This window comes from Phacochoerus africanus, chromosome 15 (genome assembly GCF_016906955.1).
Source record: "Phacochoerus africanus isolate WHEZ1 chromosome 15, ROS_Pafr_v1, whole genome shotgun sequence".
In the NCBI taxonomy this organism is placed as follows: domain Eukaryota; kingdom Metazoa; phylum Chordata; class Mammalia; order Artiodactyla; family Suidae; genus Phacochoerus; species Phacochoerus africanus.
This window is the reverse complement of record NC_062558.1, coordinates 70,538,566-70,557,428: the sequence shown is the minus strand read 5'-3', so window position 1 is coordinate 70,557,428 and position 18,863 is coordinate 70,538,566. Positions and strand designations below refer to the sequence as shown.

Sequence of the window (18,863 nt, the reverse complement as noted above, 5' to 3'; positions counted from 1 at the left end):
AAGCAACAAGATAGACCGCTAACCCTAAAAATAGATAGTGAGATAAAGATCATAGGTAAGAGTGAAAATTACTATTTGCAACTCAACAAACATGATTGGAAAGGAAGTAAAGTGGAAAAGGCAACAAAATGAAAATTAAAGGAGAACGAAATCAGACCAGATGTTGTGAATCTGTTTTTCATGCAGAGATGCTTAAATGCGAGGAACGGCCTTCCAGGCAAGGTTGCTGAGATAATAACACTGAATTTGTTCAAGATGGTTTGATTAGATGTTCTGACAGTGGAGGTTTAGAACTAAAAGGAGAATAAGTTGTATAGGCCAACTGGGATGTGTACATTTTTAAAAAAACCTCTCATATCTTTATTTAAGATCTTCAACAAAGATTATATTTTTTCTGCTTTTTATTTTCTGCTTTTTATTTAGACTTAGCATCAAAAAACCCCTGCAACATGTTTGTTTCACATTTTTATTCATTCTTTTTAACAGCTTACCTCTCATTCCTATGAGCAGTTTTTGCTGTCGTTATCTTTCTTCTTGATTTTATTATCATAGACCTCATTATAGTACCTCCACTAGCTTCCCCTACTGTGATCTTTATTATATGAATGTTTGTTCTATGTGTTACTATCTTTCATCATGTTTGAATCTTAGCAAAACTTTCTTTTAACTGTAATACTTTGTAGGTAGATTGTACTGATCCCAGGCAATTATTATAATTGTTAGACATGATTGCTATTCCTACCAATTTTTACTTTGGAAGTTTTTGTATAATACAAAAACTTGTTCTTGAGAACAGAAATAGGAAATGAAAAGCTAACTCTTTTTCTAATCTTTAATGAATTTTCATGTCTTTTTTCCTATGTTGAATCTAGCTGAACTAAGATGTCTACACACAAAGGACATGGATTTTATTTTGCAAGTTGTAAATGAAGCACCTGAAAGCAATTAAAATGTGCAAAGAAAAAAAAAAGATGTGGGCATTAAATGAGCCATCTAATGAAATATTACTTATAAATTGGTTATATAAAAGTCTCCCAAAAAATACCTTTTGAGAATTTCTTTAGTTTTTATACAGCTATCATGCTAGTAATGAATAGGACAGTATATCCGTTACTTATCTTCAAACTGTCATTGTTGGAGATGTTAGGGATTATTAAACATATACATATAATTTTGATAGGAAAATTATAACACCCTCCCACTTTCATAGTCATCAAGTAGTGTGTAAATACACAATGAACTTTAAAAAAGTATTTCCACAAAGACCAAGACATACTCATTTGATCAATCTGATCTCAGTGGAACAATTCATGGTACATAATCCAATGATGTACAAATATAGAAAGAGGAAATGCATTGTTAGAAAGGACATTATCTAGCCATTCTTACTCATGCACAGTGTGATACTCATCGCATTTCTTGTAGTTTTCCGTTTAGGTGCTTGTTTCTTTCGTTAGAGTGTGAATTCTTTTAAAGCAAAGTTAGTGACTTATTTATCTTATCATCCTCTTTACCTGACATAATACCTAGTGTAGAAACTGTCTAAATACTCGTTGAATGAATGATTTTTAAAAATCAGTTTACAATGACTACTAGTTTTCAGGCAGAAAGGGAGAGGGAAGAAAAATAATCCTAATAGAAAGAAGGATATTAAGATTTATTTGGGGACATCAGGTGTATATTTACCTCAGCAATATGTTGTTCTTCACATTTGGTGGTGTGCTTAGTTATCTAAGCACCTATTGTTAATTAAGATAGAATGAATATATATTAAATGGTGATCATTCAAATGGTTACTTATGTGTTATGACCTATAGTATTATTTTACAAAAATTAATGCTTTATAAAAAATTTAAATTATCTATAATGCTGCTACCTGTTAAAAACTACTATTATGAACTTGGAAATGTCTTCCCATATTTTTTCTATATGATAAATAAAATTACATGATTTTAAACAAAAATGTGATTTTAATAGATATAAAACCTGATTTTTCCATCAAAATTGTCATAAGCATCCTTTTATTCAATTTAAATGTTTTATTCACTAATGTTTAGGTTGCATTAGGTAACATACCCGTAGATAGTTATTTCAATCAATGGCTACAGTTTAAATTTTATTCTGACATAGAGCCATAAATCTACATATGTATCAGAGGGCATCTTGGTTTACTAGAAAAAGAATTTCTTTGAGAGTAATAATTTTGGGATGGTCATTTGCTGACCTCATTCCACCAATACACTGTATAGGTGGAAGAGTAAATTTGTTTCTCCAAAATGTTTAATAGCTATTTCAGTGACTTTTTCTCTGCTGCTGCTAAATGGCTCCTAAATATTTCTGTATCTGTCAGAGAAAAAATTTTTTAAAAAATGTTATTTTACCTTTTAGCTAGGTAGCTCTTCCACAACATTTCCATAAACTGGGGCCATTCACAAGGTGTTAATACATGTCATCAACTTTTATGTGGATGTCATCAACTTTTATGTGGATATCCAACTTGCAATTAAGGTGAAAACCTTTATAATCATTCTCTTGAAATTTGACTTTGTGATGGTTTCACTTAGTTTAGTGATTTGAATACTTTTAAAATCAAGTTCAATAAATTGCATTGTTAATTATTTTTGCCTGATCACATGTTACCTGTTAGGGGGGAAAAAGGTGTTTTATATCTAACCAAAAGAGATTTTTAGTATCCTTCTTTTAATACCTGAATAAAACCATGCTTATTCAATAAGTTTTTGGATCCAGTGTATGTTTTCAGAGGTAAATTAGAAAATCAAATAACTGGGACTGCCTGTTGTGGCTCAGCCATAACGAACCTGACTAGTAACGGTGAGGATGTGGTTTTCATCCCTGGCCCTGCTCAGTGGGTTAAGGGTCTGGCATTGCCTTGAACTGTGATATAGGTCACAGACATGGCTCAGATCCTGTGTTGCTGTGGCATAGGCTGTCATCTGTGGCTCTGATTCAACCCCTAGCCTGGGAATGTGGGTGGATCCATGTGTTGTGAGTGTGGCCCTATAAAGAAAAAAAAAAAAATAACAGTATATAAGTACTTAAAGCAACAAGAAAAGGAGAAAAATTACTGATACTGGTGAAACTGGGATTTAGTTCCGAGGTTATACGATGGCTATGAGTAGGGTCTATTATACAATCTTCTAAAGAGCTTTGTGGGAATTTCATGGAGGAACTCCATAGAGAGTTAAAACTTGACGGAAGTTTTTAAAAATCTGAATAAATACAAAGTGTATTGGGTTCTCTGGAAAGTGGTACCTATATTTTTTAATCAGTATATTTTACCCTTCACTTTTTATGAATTTCTATAATTTGCCGAGCAGTTAGTTACATGTAGTTTTGTAGGGATTTCAATATTGTTAAAAAAAATCATGTTGATCCAGATTATTTTGTAAATTACACTGATTTGAGGATCAATCATCATACCTTGGGTTTGCTTCTAACCAGATGAAGTTCTTTGTCATGTGTGTGACAAATTCCAGATTTTAATAGGTTCCTTGAAACAATAACTAATATCTAGTCTCTGAGACTAAGACAGAGACTTTATCTCACAGAGAGGGGTTACTTTATGAATTTTTGTGTATCTGAGAGCAAAATTTAAGAGAAATATGAATTTCAACAGGAGAACATCATGAATGAGTTTAAAATAAGTTTGACCAGGGAAATGAACTTTCCTAAGCATATATCTAATAACAGTCTTGTCCAATTTTTTTTAATTTTTTATTTTTAGGGCCATACCTGCAGCATATGGAAGTTCACAGTCTAGGAGTTGAATTGGAGTTGCAGCTGCTGGCCTACACCACAGCAAAACGGGTTCTGAGCCACATCTGCAACCTACACCACAGCTCACAGCAACATTGGATCCTTAACCACTGAGTGAGGCCAGGGACCAAACCCATGCCCTCATGGATACTAGTTGGGTTCATAACCCACTGAGACACAACAGGAATTCACAGTCTTGTCCTCTTTAATTGTTAGCCTTTTTTTTTTTTTAATGGGGAAAGATTTTGTATTTTAAAGGTAATTGAAATAATAAAATTTCATACTTAATATTCTGGGGAAAAAGGAAAGAAAATACATTTTCCAGATTATAAAAAACTCATTTGTGATTAATTTTATCTGTATATTTGCCATTTTATGTTCTTTATGCTTTAGGTTTCTGCTCTACTATATGTGTCATATACCTCAAGGAAGTCATTAAAATTAGTGCCAGGACTTGCTTATCTCTGTGCCCAAATGAACAAATTTCATAATGAGACACCCACATTGTTCTCTAGTTTGAACTATAAGCAAGGAAGAGCACCCAAATGCGTACTGACTATTTTTTTTTATAAGACTATCCAGCAACAGAGGCATCCAACATTAGCATCCAGTGTGCAGAAATTGAATGACTTTATTGCATAATATGGGAGAATTGCTCACTACTGTCTGTTCCTGCTGACAGTCCTGATGTTCAATCTGGTAATATCCTCAGAGCTTTTTTTTTTTTTTTTAACCCAGTGCTTTGATACTATTTGTTAATGGGTTCTTGGTTTATGGAGAGGAAGCAATGGGACAATTAACATGAAAGAACCCAGTATAAGAGGAGTCAATGGAAGAAAGCATAGGCTGAATGAGAATGCCTAAGGTTTGCTTTGTTTTTTCTGTTTGTTTAATTTGTTGAGATAAGGGCAGCATAAAATCCAAAAACCTAGACTTTTGCTCAGACATCAGAGTAGCTAAATAGCTGAGGCATTATACTCGATTTGCTAATTTATTCTTCTATAACCATCTTCTCTGGTGATGTCTCTAGGATACTTTAGATTCCCTCTAGGTATGACATCTCTGTACAGATCCAAATTGTTGGCATTACTAGAGCACTATCCATGTGAGCTTTGCAGAGTTAAAACTATTCCTAAAAAAATAGGCTTAGATGATATTTCATGCTCAATTAACATTAATGTAAAAACTTATAGTGCATTCAGCTACATCATATTACAAACAATTGTTTGCACCATTTTTATAAAATTTAGAAAATATTTTAAACTCACTCTTTCTCTTTCCCACTATACATTTGGGACAGCTGAATAATTATGGAATCATCATATTTTACAGCCACATGGGATCTTAGGATCAATAGAACCTTAGTAGGTGAGACAAATTGATTTTGAGTTATGGCTCAACTACTGTGTGAATTTGGTAAGATACATTTCAGCCAAAAGCCTTGATTCTTCATCTTTAAAACTGATATTTAAGAGACCTATCTCCTAGGATTGTTATGAGAATTTAATGAAATAATGTACATATATTGCTTATCACAATGTTTGGAAAACAAGTGCTCCAAATTATTTGTTAAAAATTCAAACAAGTCAATGATCAGAGATGTTTTGTGTGAAAGCAGAGATGGGGAAAAGATCAAACTTTTTCTTAGTTATATTCTTGGAAAACTGAAGAATGTTCAAAATTCCTACAGCATTAATTGTAGTTATCTATAAGTAATGAGAATGCTATTGAATATGTAAGATTAAACATTATTTTTCTTCCAGTTTAGAATCTAAATATAGTGCTTGTTAAAGGTCTAAATTGAACTGAATGTTTGAAGAATCTCATTTGTTGTTATAGTTGATGAACCAACATTAATTCATTAACTACATTCTGTAACTCATTTCAGTGTTCACTATGTTGTAAATTCTATGGATTTTGTAAACTGATGGATAATGACATATATCCATTGAGACAGTACAATAAAGAATAGCTTCACTATGCTGAATATCCCGTGTTCCATCTATTCATTCCTCTTTTCTTACCCCTGAATTACCGCCAACCACTGATATTTTTACTGGTTCCATAGTTTTGTCTTTTCCAGAATATCGTATAGTTGGAATACTATAGAATGTAATCTTTTCATATTGGCTTATTTCAGTATTACTATGTATTTAATTTCTCTTTTGTCCTTTTTAGGCTTGATAATTCATTTCTTTTTGTTGTAGAATATTTCACTGCATCAAGGTATAAAAATTTGTCCATTTACCTATGGAAGGATGTCTTGGTTACTTCCAAGTTTTGGTAATTATAATGAAAATTGCAATAAATGTTCATGTGAAGGTTTTGTACAGTTAAAAGTTTTAAACTCATCTGGGTAAATACTGAGGAACACAGTTGCTGAGTCCTATGGTAGGAGCATGTTCAGTTTTATAAAACTGCCAAACTGTCTTCCAAAGTAGCTGTACCGTTTTGCATTTCCACTAGCAATGAATAAGAGTTCCTATTGTTCTATATTCTTGTCAGTACTTGGTATTCTCATTGTTCTGAATTTTGGTCATTCTAATAGATGTACAGTGGTATCTCGTTGTTTTCATTTATAATTCCCTGTTGATACATGATGCTACATATATTTTAATATGCTGTAGACTTTTACTTTTCATTTGTGTGTCTTCTTTGTTGGGATGTCTGGTCAGATCTTTTCCTAGTATTTATAGTTTTTTTTTTATTGCTGAGTTTTAAGAATTCTTTGCAGATTTTGGATACCAGTCCTTTTGCAAATATTTTTTCCTGATCTGCGGCTTGTCTTTTCATTCTTTTAACAATGGTTTTACAGAACAGAAGTTCTAACTTTTATATGGTCCCATTTATTAATTTTTCCTTTGATGTTTTTTATCCTTTCAGTGTCGTATTTAAGAAGCCATTTATAAATTCAAGGCTACCTAGATTTTCCCTTGGTAACTTTGAAATTTTGCATTTTACATGTAGATCTATGATGGCACATGGTTTTTCTTTACATTTTCCCCCCAGGTGTAAAAAATACTTGAAAAACCAGTAGCTTCCAAGCCAAAATACATAGCCAAAAAATAAATTTCCAAAGTTGAAAGCAAGATTTTTACAAACTTAAAGTGAACATGTTTAAAAAATCCATTATCAACAAGATGATAAGGCTTGTGTTTAAGGAGAACTGGGTAAAGAAAGAATAGTTAAATACAATTTCTAACTTAGAAAAAAAAACTAGGTAATTGTCCTCGAGAGTAGTAAAAATGTAACCTTTAGGGTTATGTTTTCTGTAAAAATATCCCCGTCTTTCTCAGATAAACATTTATTTGCATTACTATATGACAAGAATCATTTACACAGCTATCACTTTTAATAAAATGAGAACCTACAGAATTATAAAACTCATACAGTTTGCAAAACATCCTAGACAATAGGAAATAGCACATATGGGAAAAACATACACAGTGCTGGAGATGTAGATATTTACCAGATAGGCCTGATTCACAAGGTCTGTACAGCAGGGTGAGAAAAGTCAAGCAACAGTACCTTTCTGCCTATTCTAAGCTTTTGATAAATTTCTTTACGTCACAGAGGAAACTGTTATAAAAACCTACTTCAGACTTATTAAAAGAAATAGAAAGCCTTCCTTGACTTTTTTATGTATGTGTGTGAATACATATTTTTTTAATTTCTATAGAATTGTGTCTGCATGAACACTGCAGAATTCTGCTAAGTATAGTTACATAATATTTACACCAACTATAATTCAATTAAAAATTAACATTTTTAATAAGGAAGTAATTATTTCTAGTTACTAGCTTGTAAATCCTTTATAGACACAGATCTTATTTATATTTTATATCATCTACATTTTCTAACACATAGCAATACTTAGGTTCAAGAAAGGAGATTGAGGAAAGATCACAGGATGTAGAAAAGGGATGCAAAATTTCAAAAAGTTTTACATACATGTTCTTTATTCTCAAAATAGTACTTTCCTAGATCTATATGTAGGATATTAGTTAATTGGGTGATAATAATTATGATCATCTTCTTACAAAACAGAAATTTTGGCCACCTTTAAGTAGATACATAAACAAAAATTAATTTAGGAGTTCCCATTGTGGCTCAGGGATTATGAATCTGACTAGCATCCATGAGGATGCAGGTTCGATCCTTGGCCTCGCTCAGTGGATTAAGGATCCGGCGTTGCTTTGGGCTGTGGTGTAGGTAACAGATGTGGCTCAGATCCTGTGTTGCTGTGGCTGTGGTATAGGCCAGCAGCTATAGCTCCTATTTGACCCCTAGCCTGGGAACCTCACGTTTAACCTAAATACTGGTGCATCCCATTGGCTTTTTAGCTTCCTTTGTTTTTGTTCTGTTTTTTTTTTTTTTTGCTAAGAGAGAAGGAAAATTACTATGTAGTTACCTATGTAATGAATTTTAAGTTTACAGGTATAAATCCAGGTGTTCAAAAATGGAAATGTATTTTCTTATAATTAAACTTAAATAAACCTCTTAGCTCATGTACCTTAATATCCCTAATTTAAGAAACTCAACTTCTTTTGGCTTATAATACATTCTCTTTAGAAAAAGAAAAAAATTTTTCTCTTTAAAAAAAAATCCTTTTCTTTCGTCTCTCTTCCCTCTCAGAATTTTGTTCAAATATGCAGATATCAGATGATAAAACAGTTGGTGCTATATTATTCCCCATTCAATGGACTACAGCATAAACTCTCTACCCTTCAGTTTTTACCATTGGTATATTCAAAGTCCAGCTTTGGGAATTAAAGGAAAATCTCTGAATTAAGTGTGGCTTTTGCAAATAAAATGTGTTTCCACTTAAGGGCTGCTCTTTTGGCTATGGGTTTAAAAATTCTGCTTTGGAGATCAAAAGTCAATGCATTAATTTCTTCTCACTGGACTTTGTGTTTTACTTTCCCTAAGGCTAACTATAGTTTTAATTGTGGAAAACTGAAGACTTAAGAAAGAAAAAATTGCAGGAAAAAAAATTTAAGTACATTTTGAAATATTGTTGCACTGCAATAGCTGCAAGGATTAAAGATGGAGTCACCCAGAGAAGTTTGCAACAAATGAAGTATCTTGTATAAGTTTAGTTCCTTTATTACCCTGTTTAGTACTGTTTTCCAGCATAATAGAAATCACCCTTTGCATCTCAGGATAGCTATAAAATGATTGATAGAAATTGCTAGTAGTTGCAATTCTCTGCTCTTAACGTACTTCCGGATTGGCAGTAACACTCGACATTCCACAACTAACCCCAAATCAAATGTTAAACTGATACTCTGAAACTATTAAGACAAATCTTCAATCAATCCTTCAAAATGTATAATATAGTCGACCCTTAAACAACATGGATTTGAACTGTGCAGGTCCACTTATACAAGAATATTTGCCAATAGTTAACTATTGCAGTACTACACTGTCTGTGGTTGATTGAATCTGCTGAGGAACCAAGAATAAGGAAAACCAACTATAAATTAAATACAAATTAAACCCAGCATTATTCAAAGGTCAACATTTTTCTGAGTGCTTGTTTTATAACATATTTTCTTTCTTTTAAACCTCACTTAAAAAATTATGTAGTTGTTGAATCCCAGTACATCTGCAGTTGAGAAAAAAAATAAATTGAGGAGCTCCTGTCGTGACTCAGTGGTTAATGAATCCAACTGGGAACCATGAGATTGCAGGTTCGATCCCTGGCCTCGCTCACTGGGTAAAGGATCCAGCTTTGCCGTGAGCTGTGGTGTAGGTCGCAGATGCTGCTCAAATCCTGCATTGCTGTGGCCCTGGTGTAGGCCAGTGGCTACAGCTCCAATTGCACTCCTAGCCTGGGAACCTCCATATGCCACAGGTGCGGCCCTAGAAAAGACAAAAAGACCAAATACATAAAAATTTAAAAATAAATAAATAAATTGGAGGTAGAGCTCTTAATGATCTTCGTATGTCTAACAAGTAAACTCATCATCAAAGACTTAAAAGATACATCAGCAAAGACTTAAGAGACACATCAGTAAAAATTTTATATGTGGTATTTGGCATTTTATGTCTTTTCTAGAGGTTTGGTGTTATATTGCTAGACATAAAAACTCAAGCTATCATGAAGGCCTTTTTAACTACTTAAATTCACCTGAAATATGAATAACAAAGAAATAACTCTTTTTAAAAAATTAACTTAATGTTTAGTTGTGTATGTGGGAGGTGCCCAGCATTTTTATTTTCTTTTTCTGGCACTCTATGTTTAGAATTTCATGCAAATAATTGTTGCTGGCATTTTGAGAAACATTCAGCATAATGGGAAAGTGTCATAATAATGGAAATCTTGCAAACCTTTCCTAATGCATCTGTGCTATATTTAATCTCAGTAATTCAAAAGATCATTTAGTCATTATCTCCAAACATCTCAGTATAGCTCCTTCAGATAAACTCTGGTTATATGCTTCTTTTCATTTATTCCCCTTATTTTTCTAAAATCGCTTATGTTCATATAAGATTTTTATTTCCATATTTGACCTTACCCCTATAATTCTTCAACATAACTGACCCCTTGTCTTCTGACTGTGTTGCTCAATATAAAGTAATAACCCCACAAACCTTTACAAGGCCAAGCAAAAAAGAATCGGAAAAATTATTATTTTATTTTTATTCTCTACTTAAAATAATAAATTGGTGAACATATATATCATTGTTTTATAGAAGTGAACATTCAGTCATCATTAGTGAATACTCTTTGTATATTTTTTTCCTGTGCAAAACTCACTAGGAAAAAGTTTGTGGCAGCTATGATTTCACCTTTAATTTAATAGAAATATCTGAGTTTATTTGATACTTAATCTTCCAAGAATGAACATTGTTTTTTTCTTTCCTAAATATCTTTTCATTTTTATAGAACTGAGCAAAAACAGCTCTGTGATCTAAATTAAGCACCTTTAGTGACTATAGACTAACCATTTGTTGAATATATATATACATATATATATGTTGTGTTTGTTTAAAAAAATTAGCAACATACTTAGAAAATAAAAGCTTCTTCATGTATCATTAAAGTACACATCTGTAAATTTTTAAAAAATGATAATTATTATGACTTCTACGTTTAAACTTGTACTTCAGTTCCAGGAAAAATATGATGGTAATGATAAACATGTGCTTTCTGTTGAGATGAAACTGTACCTGGATTTATTTCAGGCCTTAATGACACATTCGTAACTGAATGCTACAAATTAGGTTAAAACCGTAATGATGAATTTACAATGATGGTTTTCAGATCTTAAGCTTTTTCATGCAAATGAACTTACTGTCCTTAATATGTGTTAAATTGACTAAGACTATGGAAATGCATCTCCTAATGTTCACAACCCATGATTTGGGATTAAGACAAAATAATTTACTATTCCTGGGTGCATCTTATACAAAGACTTCATTCATTCATTCAGCAAACATTCTTGTTAACCTAACTGGTGCCATGTACTATACTAAGAACTAGATACCTCAAGGAAGAAGATAAAATCCCTGCACTCATATATATTTGCCAGTGTACCAGAGAGATAGTTTTATTAGTACAACATTAAAACATGGGAAAAGCTCTAAGGAAAACATATAAACCATTTTATGGGACTCCTAAATAACATAGAACCAAGTTTGTCTTGTTCTAGATCGGCGTGGATGTCTTGGGATCATTTAACTAGTATCTTGAGAGAATGACAGGAGTTAAGTCAACAGACCAGAGAGGATGGGGAATTGTGATACTGTGATTTATAATAAGAGGTATATATTTGGTCTTTTCCTGTTTCTGGCAAAGAGCTCCTAAAACCCTTGGAATATACCTTGTGATGAGGGTTTTAGGTATATTCCAAGGGTTTTAGGTGTATTTCAAGGCTGGTCTTGCATAGATGACATGCAAATCCAGAGAGGGAGAGAGAGTTAACAATATGTTCTGGAATTACCAAGACCTTTTTGTTTTAGTTGTTTTCCATATGTGTTAAAGATTTGGGGTGGAGATTCACGTAATAAAGACAGAAACCATTTTTTTAGTATTCTTTTAATTTCTTAGAAATATTATCACCCATGCTTGTTGCTATCCCATATATTTACTCAGCTCTACTCGTTAGTTTTATCTTGGAGTAGTAATCATTTTATAGAAAAAGAAAACACTGCTGTGTGATACTAATAATTCCCTGCTGTCTTTATGCCCTAATCATATAAAGAAGGAAGTAGAGAAAGCAGTCTGGATATACTTTTCAGAATGAGTAAATTTCTCCAGGATTCATTTGCTTTAAGTCAATCTGTTTTTTTTTTAAAGCCCTCCTACCTTTTTTTTTTTTTTTTTTTTTTTTTTGCTGTGTCCATGGCATGCAGAAGTTCCTAGGCCAGGGATCAAACCCAAGCCACAGCAGTGACAATGACAGTTCCTTAACCACTAGGTCACCAGGGAACTCCTTAAAACCCTTTTTAGGTATGTGTTTTCAGAGATGTAGTAAGGTTACTATTTTCAATATAAAACATATATTTCATACTTTTTTTCATTTGCTAATATGTGGGATTTCTATAATTGTGTTAACATTATACCTCAATGAACATTAGTTGAATGGAACACCACAGTTCTATTTTTATATCTGTTTAGGACAGGTGATACTTTTTAAGATTTTCATAATCTACGTAGTGTTGCTTTTAATCAGAATTAAGAATTCTATCACTATACATTTTATTTTTGTTTTAATCTTTAGAATCTTAATTTCCATCTCTATGTTACTCAAATCTAAAATTAAATCTACTGGAACTAGACTCTAAAATAAAATTGTATCTATAAAAACTGCTGACAAAAATTTAAAAATTTACATTTCACAAGTTGGGCTATGAAAAGACGAGCAGGAGTTCCCAGTGTCCATGTGGGTTAAGGATCAGGCATTGTCATTGCTATAGCACAAGTTCAATTCCTGGCCCAGGAACTTCTGTATGCTGCAGGCCTAGGAAAAAATAAAAATAAAAATATAAGCAAAATCACATCTGTATTTTTCCTTCTTAGTTATCAATGTTCTTCATTCCCCATGTGCACCTTCTCTACCATCAGAAATCAGCATAAATCATAACATGTTTGACTCATGTGATTTCAAACAACAACAACACAAAACTAATTTGATCTGTTTACTTACAGAGAGCCATATCCTAGAAGATGTCAACAAATGTATCATAGCCTTGAGAGACCAGGATGCTGATAATTTAGACCGCGCTGCAGGTGCTATCAGAGGACGGGCAGCAAGAGTTGCTCACATTGTCACAGGGGAAATGGACAGTTATGAGCCAGGGGCTTACACAGAAGGTGTGATGAGAAATGTCAACTTCCTGACAAGTACTGGTAAGTCTCTTTCCCCAATAACAGCTGCTCTCTTCCTGATGTTTCCATCTACATAGCTACCATATATTCCCACATATGGCAAGAGGATCTCAGCCAGTGTGGCTTGTTTTGGAGTAGATTGCTATATGGTCTGAAAGGTGCTTTCATCCAGTGGTGATGCAATTTGAAATTTATCTTCGGGAACTAAATATATTCACTGGAGGAAAAAAAAAAAGGTCTTTTATAAATATATGTATGATATAAATTTCCCACAGACCATTAGCCACTTATGGATGTTTTTTTAATGCCAGAAGTTGTTAAGAGATATAATTAGGCCAGATGTGATACATATGTAATAGTTTCCAAACCCTCTTTTGGCCCTAATGATTGGTACCCCCAGGTTTTTGTTTATGTTACTCAGAGTAAACTATGTTTCCAGATAAAGGTTTTCTACCTTCTTTTGAAGTCTGTTTGCAAAACATCATGTTGTTCTTTCATATAATCTTTGATTACTTAAGAAATATGGAACCAGGAGTTTGTGTTGATTGTAGAACCCAAGGTGATATTTTCTAAAACCAGTTAGTAAATGCATAGTTTTTGAACCACTCATTAAATGGCATCCTTATTTTAACATTATTATTAACATTTATCCAAGAAGCTCATAGAAAATCCAAAGAAGCATTTGAAATTGTATGAACTGAGAAACAATGGGCACAATTCAAATGAGGTCAGTCAACTTTTTATTAGTCATCATGGCAGTTTTTCTTGTGAAAACCCTTTGTGACCTGTGAAGTTCTCAGGTTGAATTTTTCCTGTTAAGTACTTCCTAACACTAAAGTGACAGTGGACTCATGATTCCTACGATATTTGAAATTCCATACTCAAATCATTGGTCCTACCTAGAGAATTGCCCTTCATGTTATGCAAATGGCATATTGAATTTGTACTTACAGACATCCTTTAATGAGAGGGGTAGAAGGGATGAAGATGGGTGATTTTGGGGGAGAAGAAACTGCTCCTTGAAATTAAATAATGAAAATAAACTTATCAAAAGTCAAATCAGAGTTCCTGTCATGGCACAGTGGAAACAAATCCGACTAGGAACCATGAGGTTGCAGATTTGATCCCTGGCCTCGCTCAGTGGGTTAAGGATCCAGTGTTGCCCTGAGCTGTGCTGTAGGTCACAGAATGCGGCTTGGATCTGGCATTGCTGTGGCTCTGGCATAGGCTGGCAACTGTAGCTCTGATTGGACCCCTAGCCTGGGAACCTCCACATGCTGTGGGTGTGGCCCTAAAAAGACAAAAGGAAAAAAAAAAAAAGAGTGAAATGATCTTTCCAGGAACTAGTTTTGAAGAGCTATACCACAAGGTAAGTTTAGTGAGTTTTGTAGTAAAAATGATTAGCGTTGCTCTTTTTCTAGCATGTTGCTTCAGAAATCATTGATGCATCTTGGCACAAACTTTCCTTATTAAAAAAAAATTTCTAAAACATTGAAATGCTTAAGAGATCTGAAGGAAAGATGGAGGAGGGACATCTGCAACTTTTGATATTAAATTTCTATACTAACTATTCAAAAACCACTGGGTTTCACAAATAGGGCACACACACATTTATCAATGAGGTGTGCTGATATATTTACTTGTTTAAGGAGATAATTGTGTTAGAGTAGTTCATCATCTTCTCTCTAAATAGGTCCTCTTGTTGGTCATAATCAAGTACAGAATAATTTTTTCTACCTTCTGGGAGTAGAACTGTAACTAGGAGTAGAACTGTAACTAAAGAGAAGAATGGATCAGGGGTTTTCTTTTTAGCCAAGTGAAAATACTTTATAGGGCATTGATTGAGTACAGTCTACCAAAATTTTACCTACATCTTGTCTCTGTCTCAGTGTGGTAATCATAGTAGTAATGTCTTAAGGACACACTCATAGAGTCACAATGTCTGTATGCCATACTAAGTTTATGTTTTACTTTCCATAGCATAGAGTCCATATCCGCCATATGCAAAGAAGTGGAAGTGAAATTCTAAAGTGTCCAGAATGTGAAATGTGTTGTATGAACCATTTGTAATCAGTTCTTATAATGTGAAATCAGAAAATAAAAATGAAGGGGGTTCCCGTCGTGGCGCAGTGGTTAACGAATCCGACTAGGAACCATGAGGTTGCGGGTTCGGTCCCTGCCCTTGCTCAGTGGGTTAACGATCGTTGCCGTGAGCTGTGGTGTAGGTTGCAGATGCGGCTCGGATCCCACGTTGCTGTGGCTCTGGCATAGGCCGGTGGCTACAGCTCCGATTCAACCCCTAGCCTGGGAACCTCCACATGCCGCAGGAGCGGCCCAAGAAATAGCAACAACAACAACAACAACAATAACAACAAAAGACAAAAAAAAAAGAAAAGAAAAATGAAACAGTTAGTTACACCTTTAATTGCAAGTTTGTAAATACCCCTATGATTTATAATGACCTTACAAGGTAAGTAACCAATATGTCTACATTATTATTGAATCAGAAGAGAGAGAAATAATTTTATTCTAATTAGTGGTATGTAAGTTTAATTCTCTAAGTAAATTATGTCCTATGCCCCAAATATAATAAATATAGAATAATCCTGGGTGATTCTGTATAAGTCACATCTTATTATTAATGTCACAATATAGTTTATGACTTTCCAATTTTGTTATTGTGGGGTTTTTTTAGGTAATTTTTTGGCTTATCTTTGGAAAAGGCTTTTCATTTTTTGTTTTATGTGTCTAACTTCAAAATTTTCTCTAAATAGCTTTCCTTGAAATTTATCAAAAGAACACTTCACTAGAGGGAATTCTGAGCAATAAATTAGAAGAAAATGCTAATTAGATCAGTTTGATCCTAACCAAAACTGAAATATGTGAGCATTTTCTCTTCCATACAGATATTATCCATGAAAAATACTTCCAACTATTCTTTCCTCTACAATTAAGTAATGGAAGATGTTCATCTTTGCTCACATCTGCTCCTAACTTGGACTTATGATTTATAAATAATCATCAAATTAAGTAATTTGAAATGTCATGTTTTATGTTATGAAGGCCAATAGTTCATATTTTAGCAAATGAATGGTCTGCATATATCTGGCCTGCTTTTCATTCTTTTCTTTTTATACAGTTCTTAGGTCTTTACCCCAATGCCTGAAAATAACGTAATAATAAGCTATTATGAATTGTTTTTACTACTGAGACTTTCTTATCTTTGCAAAATTTGCCTTTAAAGTGCTATCATCAATGATGAAACCTAAGCAGTACTTATCTAAATCACAAAGAATGTTTTTGGAACATTACACCTTTGATTTTAATCAGAGTTTGTGGCTCATTAGCACATTTTCAAGATTTGATGATCTTCTAAGCGTTTTCTCAGTGTTAGGCAGCAGGATTGCACTGTTACATTTCAGGAATTTGCATTGTTCATAAACTCTAGCAGTTGGTTTTCAGGGAAACGTAGGCAACATCTGGAATCCTGTGTTTCATTCAGACTTAGGCGTAATACTGTAATCCCCATGGGAAATTTTTTATTCTGACAATTCTTTCCTTATTCTAAGCTCCTCCACCTGTCAGGAATTTCTGATAAGGGGAGAGAAAATGTTGGCTTTTTGTTAAATATCAAACCTTGATATTGCAATGTGAAGGCCTAGAAATTATATTTTTAACATCACTTTCAGTTTTTCATACTAGGATGGAGGAAAAACCTAAACCAGAGTGGATTAACATAGCATTTTTTTGTGAGTGATTTATGAACTTCCTCAATTCAGAAATTAGCAGGACTCAAAGCATCTATTGCAAACCCCTACATCCCACTTGGTTTAACTGTCAGCCAGGCTCATAGACCAAAAAAGAATAGGCAGAAAAATGAACTTGAGCAAGACACACTGTGACATCCACACTTGGCAGCTGGTTAGTGATGGCAAATAAAGGGTACTTCAAGTACTTCAGGCTCATACTTGAATCTGTGCCTGTTAGAAGGGAGAAGAATCATAGAGATGCAGTTTTTCTTCTTAAAGGGAAATGAGACAGTTGAAAAGAATTTTAAGCCAATAAATATTTCCAGATTTTGTTGTCAATTTATTTTGTGACCAGTTTAAACAACAGATAAACTTTTAAGATGAATTTACTGGGAGTTCCCTTCATGGCTCAGCGGTTAACCAACTCGACTAGGATCCATGAGGACACAGGTTCAATCTCTAGCCTCACTCAGTGGGTTAAAGGATCTGGTATGGCCATGTAGGTTTCAGACACAGCTCAGATCCCATGTTGCTGTGGCTGTGCCGTAGATCGAAAGATGAATTTACCTAAAAATCATTTTAAAAACGCTGATAGCAGCCAGTTAATGCCTATCAATTCCCTTTCATTTAATATTTTTGTATATGTAAATAGCCTGCATTTTTGTTGCCTGATTAAAACATGCTGCTTTCTTTATTTTGCACTGTTCTATAATCTTAAATGGCTATAGAAGAAAATATAAAAGCTTTAGTTTCAGCAGCCTCTGTCCTTTACAGCCCAGGACAGATTGAAAATTAGTGGTCCATATACTAAATGTGACTTAATACAACTCAATTTTTATGTCTCCAGTAGACTTTTAACCAAAATTTTATGTTTAGTCCTAAGAATTAGTTTCTGAATATATATATATATATATATATATATATATATATATACACACACACACACACACATACATATGTGTGTGTGTGTATTTCTCCAGGTTAATGGCATATCATAACAAATGGGAAGATCTAGAGCTCTAGGGCAGAGTTCACTATGGAAATGGAAATGGCTTGAGTTTAGTGGTGTCTTTCTTTTGGCTGAGCATGGGCCACAGTTTCCTTTAGTCCTTTCCATTATATACCCAATCTGCTTTGCTCACTTAATTTACCTACCTGAACTTTGTAGGCATTTGAATTTACCTAAACATGAATTTTTTTCTTCCTACTGTGTACCAAAGGCACCTTCTACTCCATCTAAGTTGATGCTTTCACAAATACATGGGCCTGCCAGGATCATTTTTGCCTTTAGGTCTTCTCCATGCTATATCTGATATTTTGAATATCCCACCCTTTATTTATCCTGTAAAATTTTATCCATTAGTGAAGAAACAGTTCCATAAATCCATGTTCTCTAGAAATCTTTTTTTGCTCCCTCTGGAAATAGTGGGTTCTTTTTGGTGTCATATGGTATAAATTTTAAAGGACTTATGTCTCAGTTACATTGCTGCAGGCCATTGTATGCTCTTGATGAACTCTTCAGATATATAGAAATGCCTTTTCTTCCAAAATAGAACCTAGGTACAGGAAAAAGAGAAAACTTGTGTCATTTCTCTCCCAGAGCCTGTCGTAGTGTCTTGCATGTGGCAGATTAAAAGAAAACAGAACAAACAACTCTTGAACTGAACCCATATGCCTGTGCTAATTCTATTTCAACCATGAAACACCTTTTCTTCTCTACTGCCCCTCTAAAATTATAATTATTCTTTATAACTTTCACAAATACCACCAACTCTGCAAAGAAGTTTGATTCCCTTTCAGGTGGAATTAATTGCTCCATTATCTGTGTTACCATGGATGAGCTTGTCCCCTAGTAAATGCTATTTCACTTTGCCTTGTATCATAAACAGCCACTTACGTACAAGATTCTCTCACTAGATTATAATGCCCTTAAAGGCAGATACCACACTTTATATTTCCCAATATAATTTTATGCATATATATACACAAATATATAAATT

General features: G+C 33.7%; 1 protein-coding gene across 1 annotated transcript in view; it reads left to right on the top strand.

Moving 5' to 3' along the window:
* Nucleotides 1-18,863, top strand: part of LOC125116320 (catenin alpha-3) — a gene marked incomplete at its 5' end in the record, with an annotated part of 829,627 nt that overhangs the window by 344,270 nt on the left and 466,494 nt on the right. Inside the window, one exon of the mRNA XM_047761436.1 lies at nucleotides 12,935-13,135. Coding sequence (XP_047617392.1) covers nucleotides 12,935-13,135 — 201 coding nt within the window. The remainder of the gene's footprint in view (nucleotides 1-12,934; nucleotides 13,136-18,863) is intronic.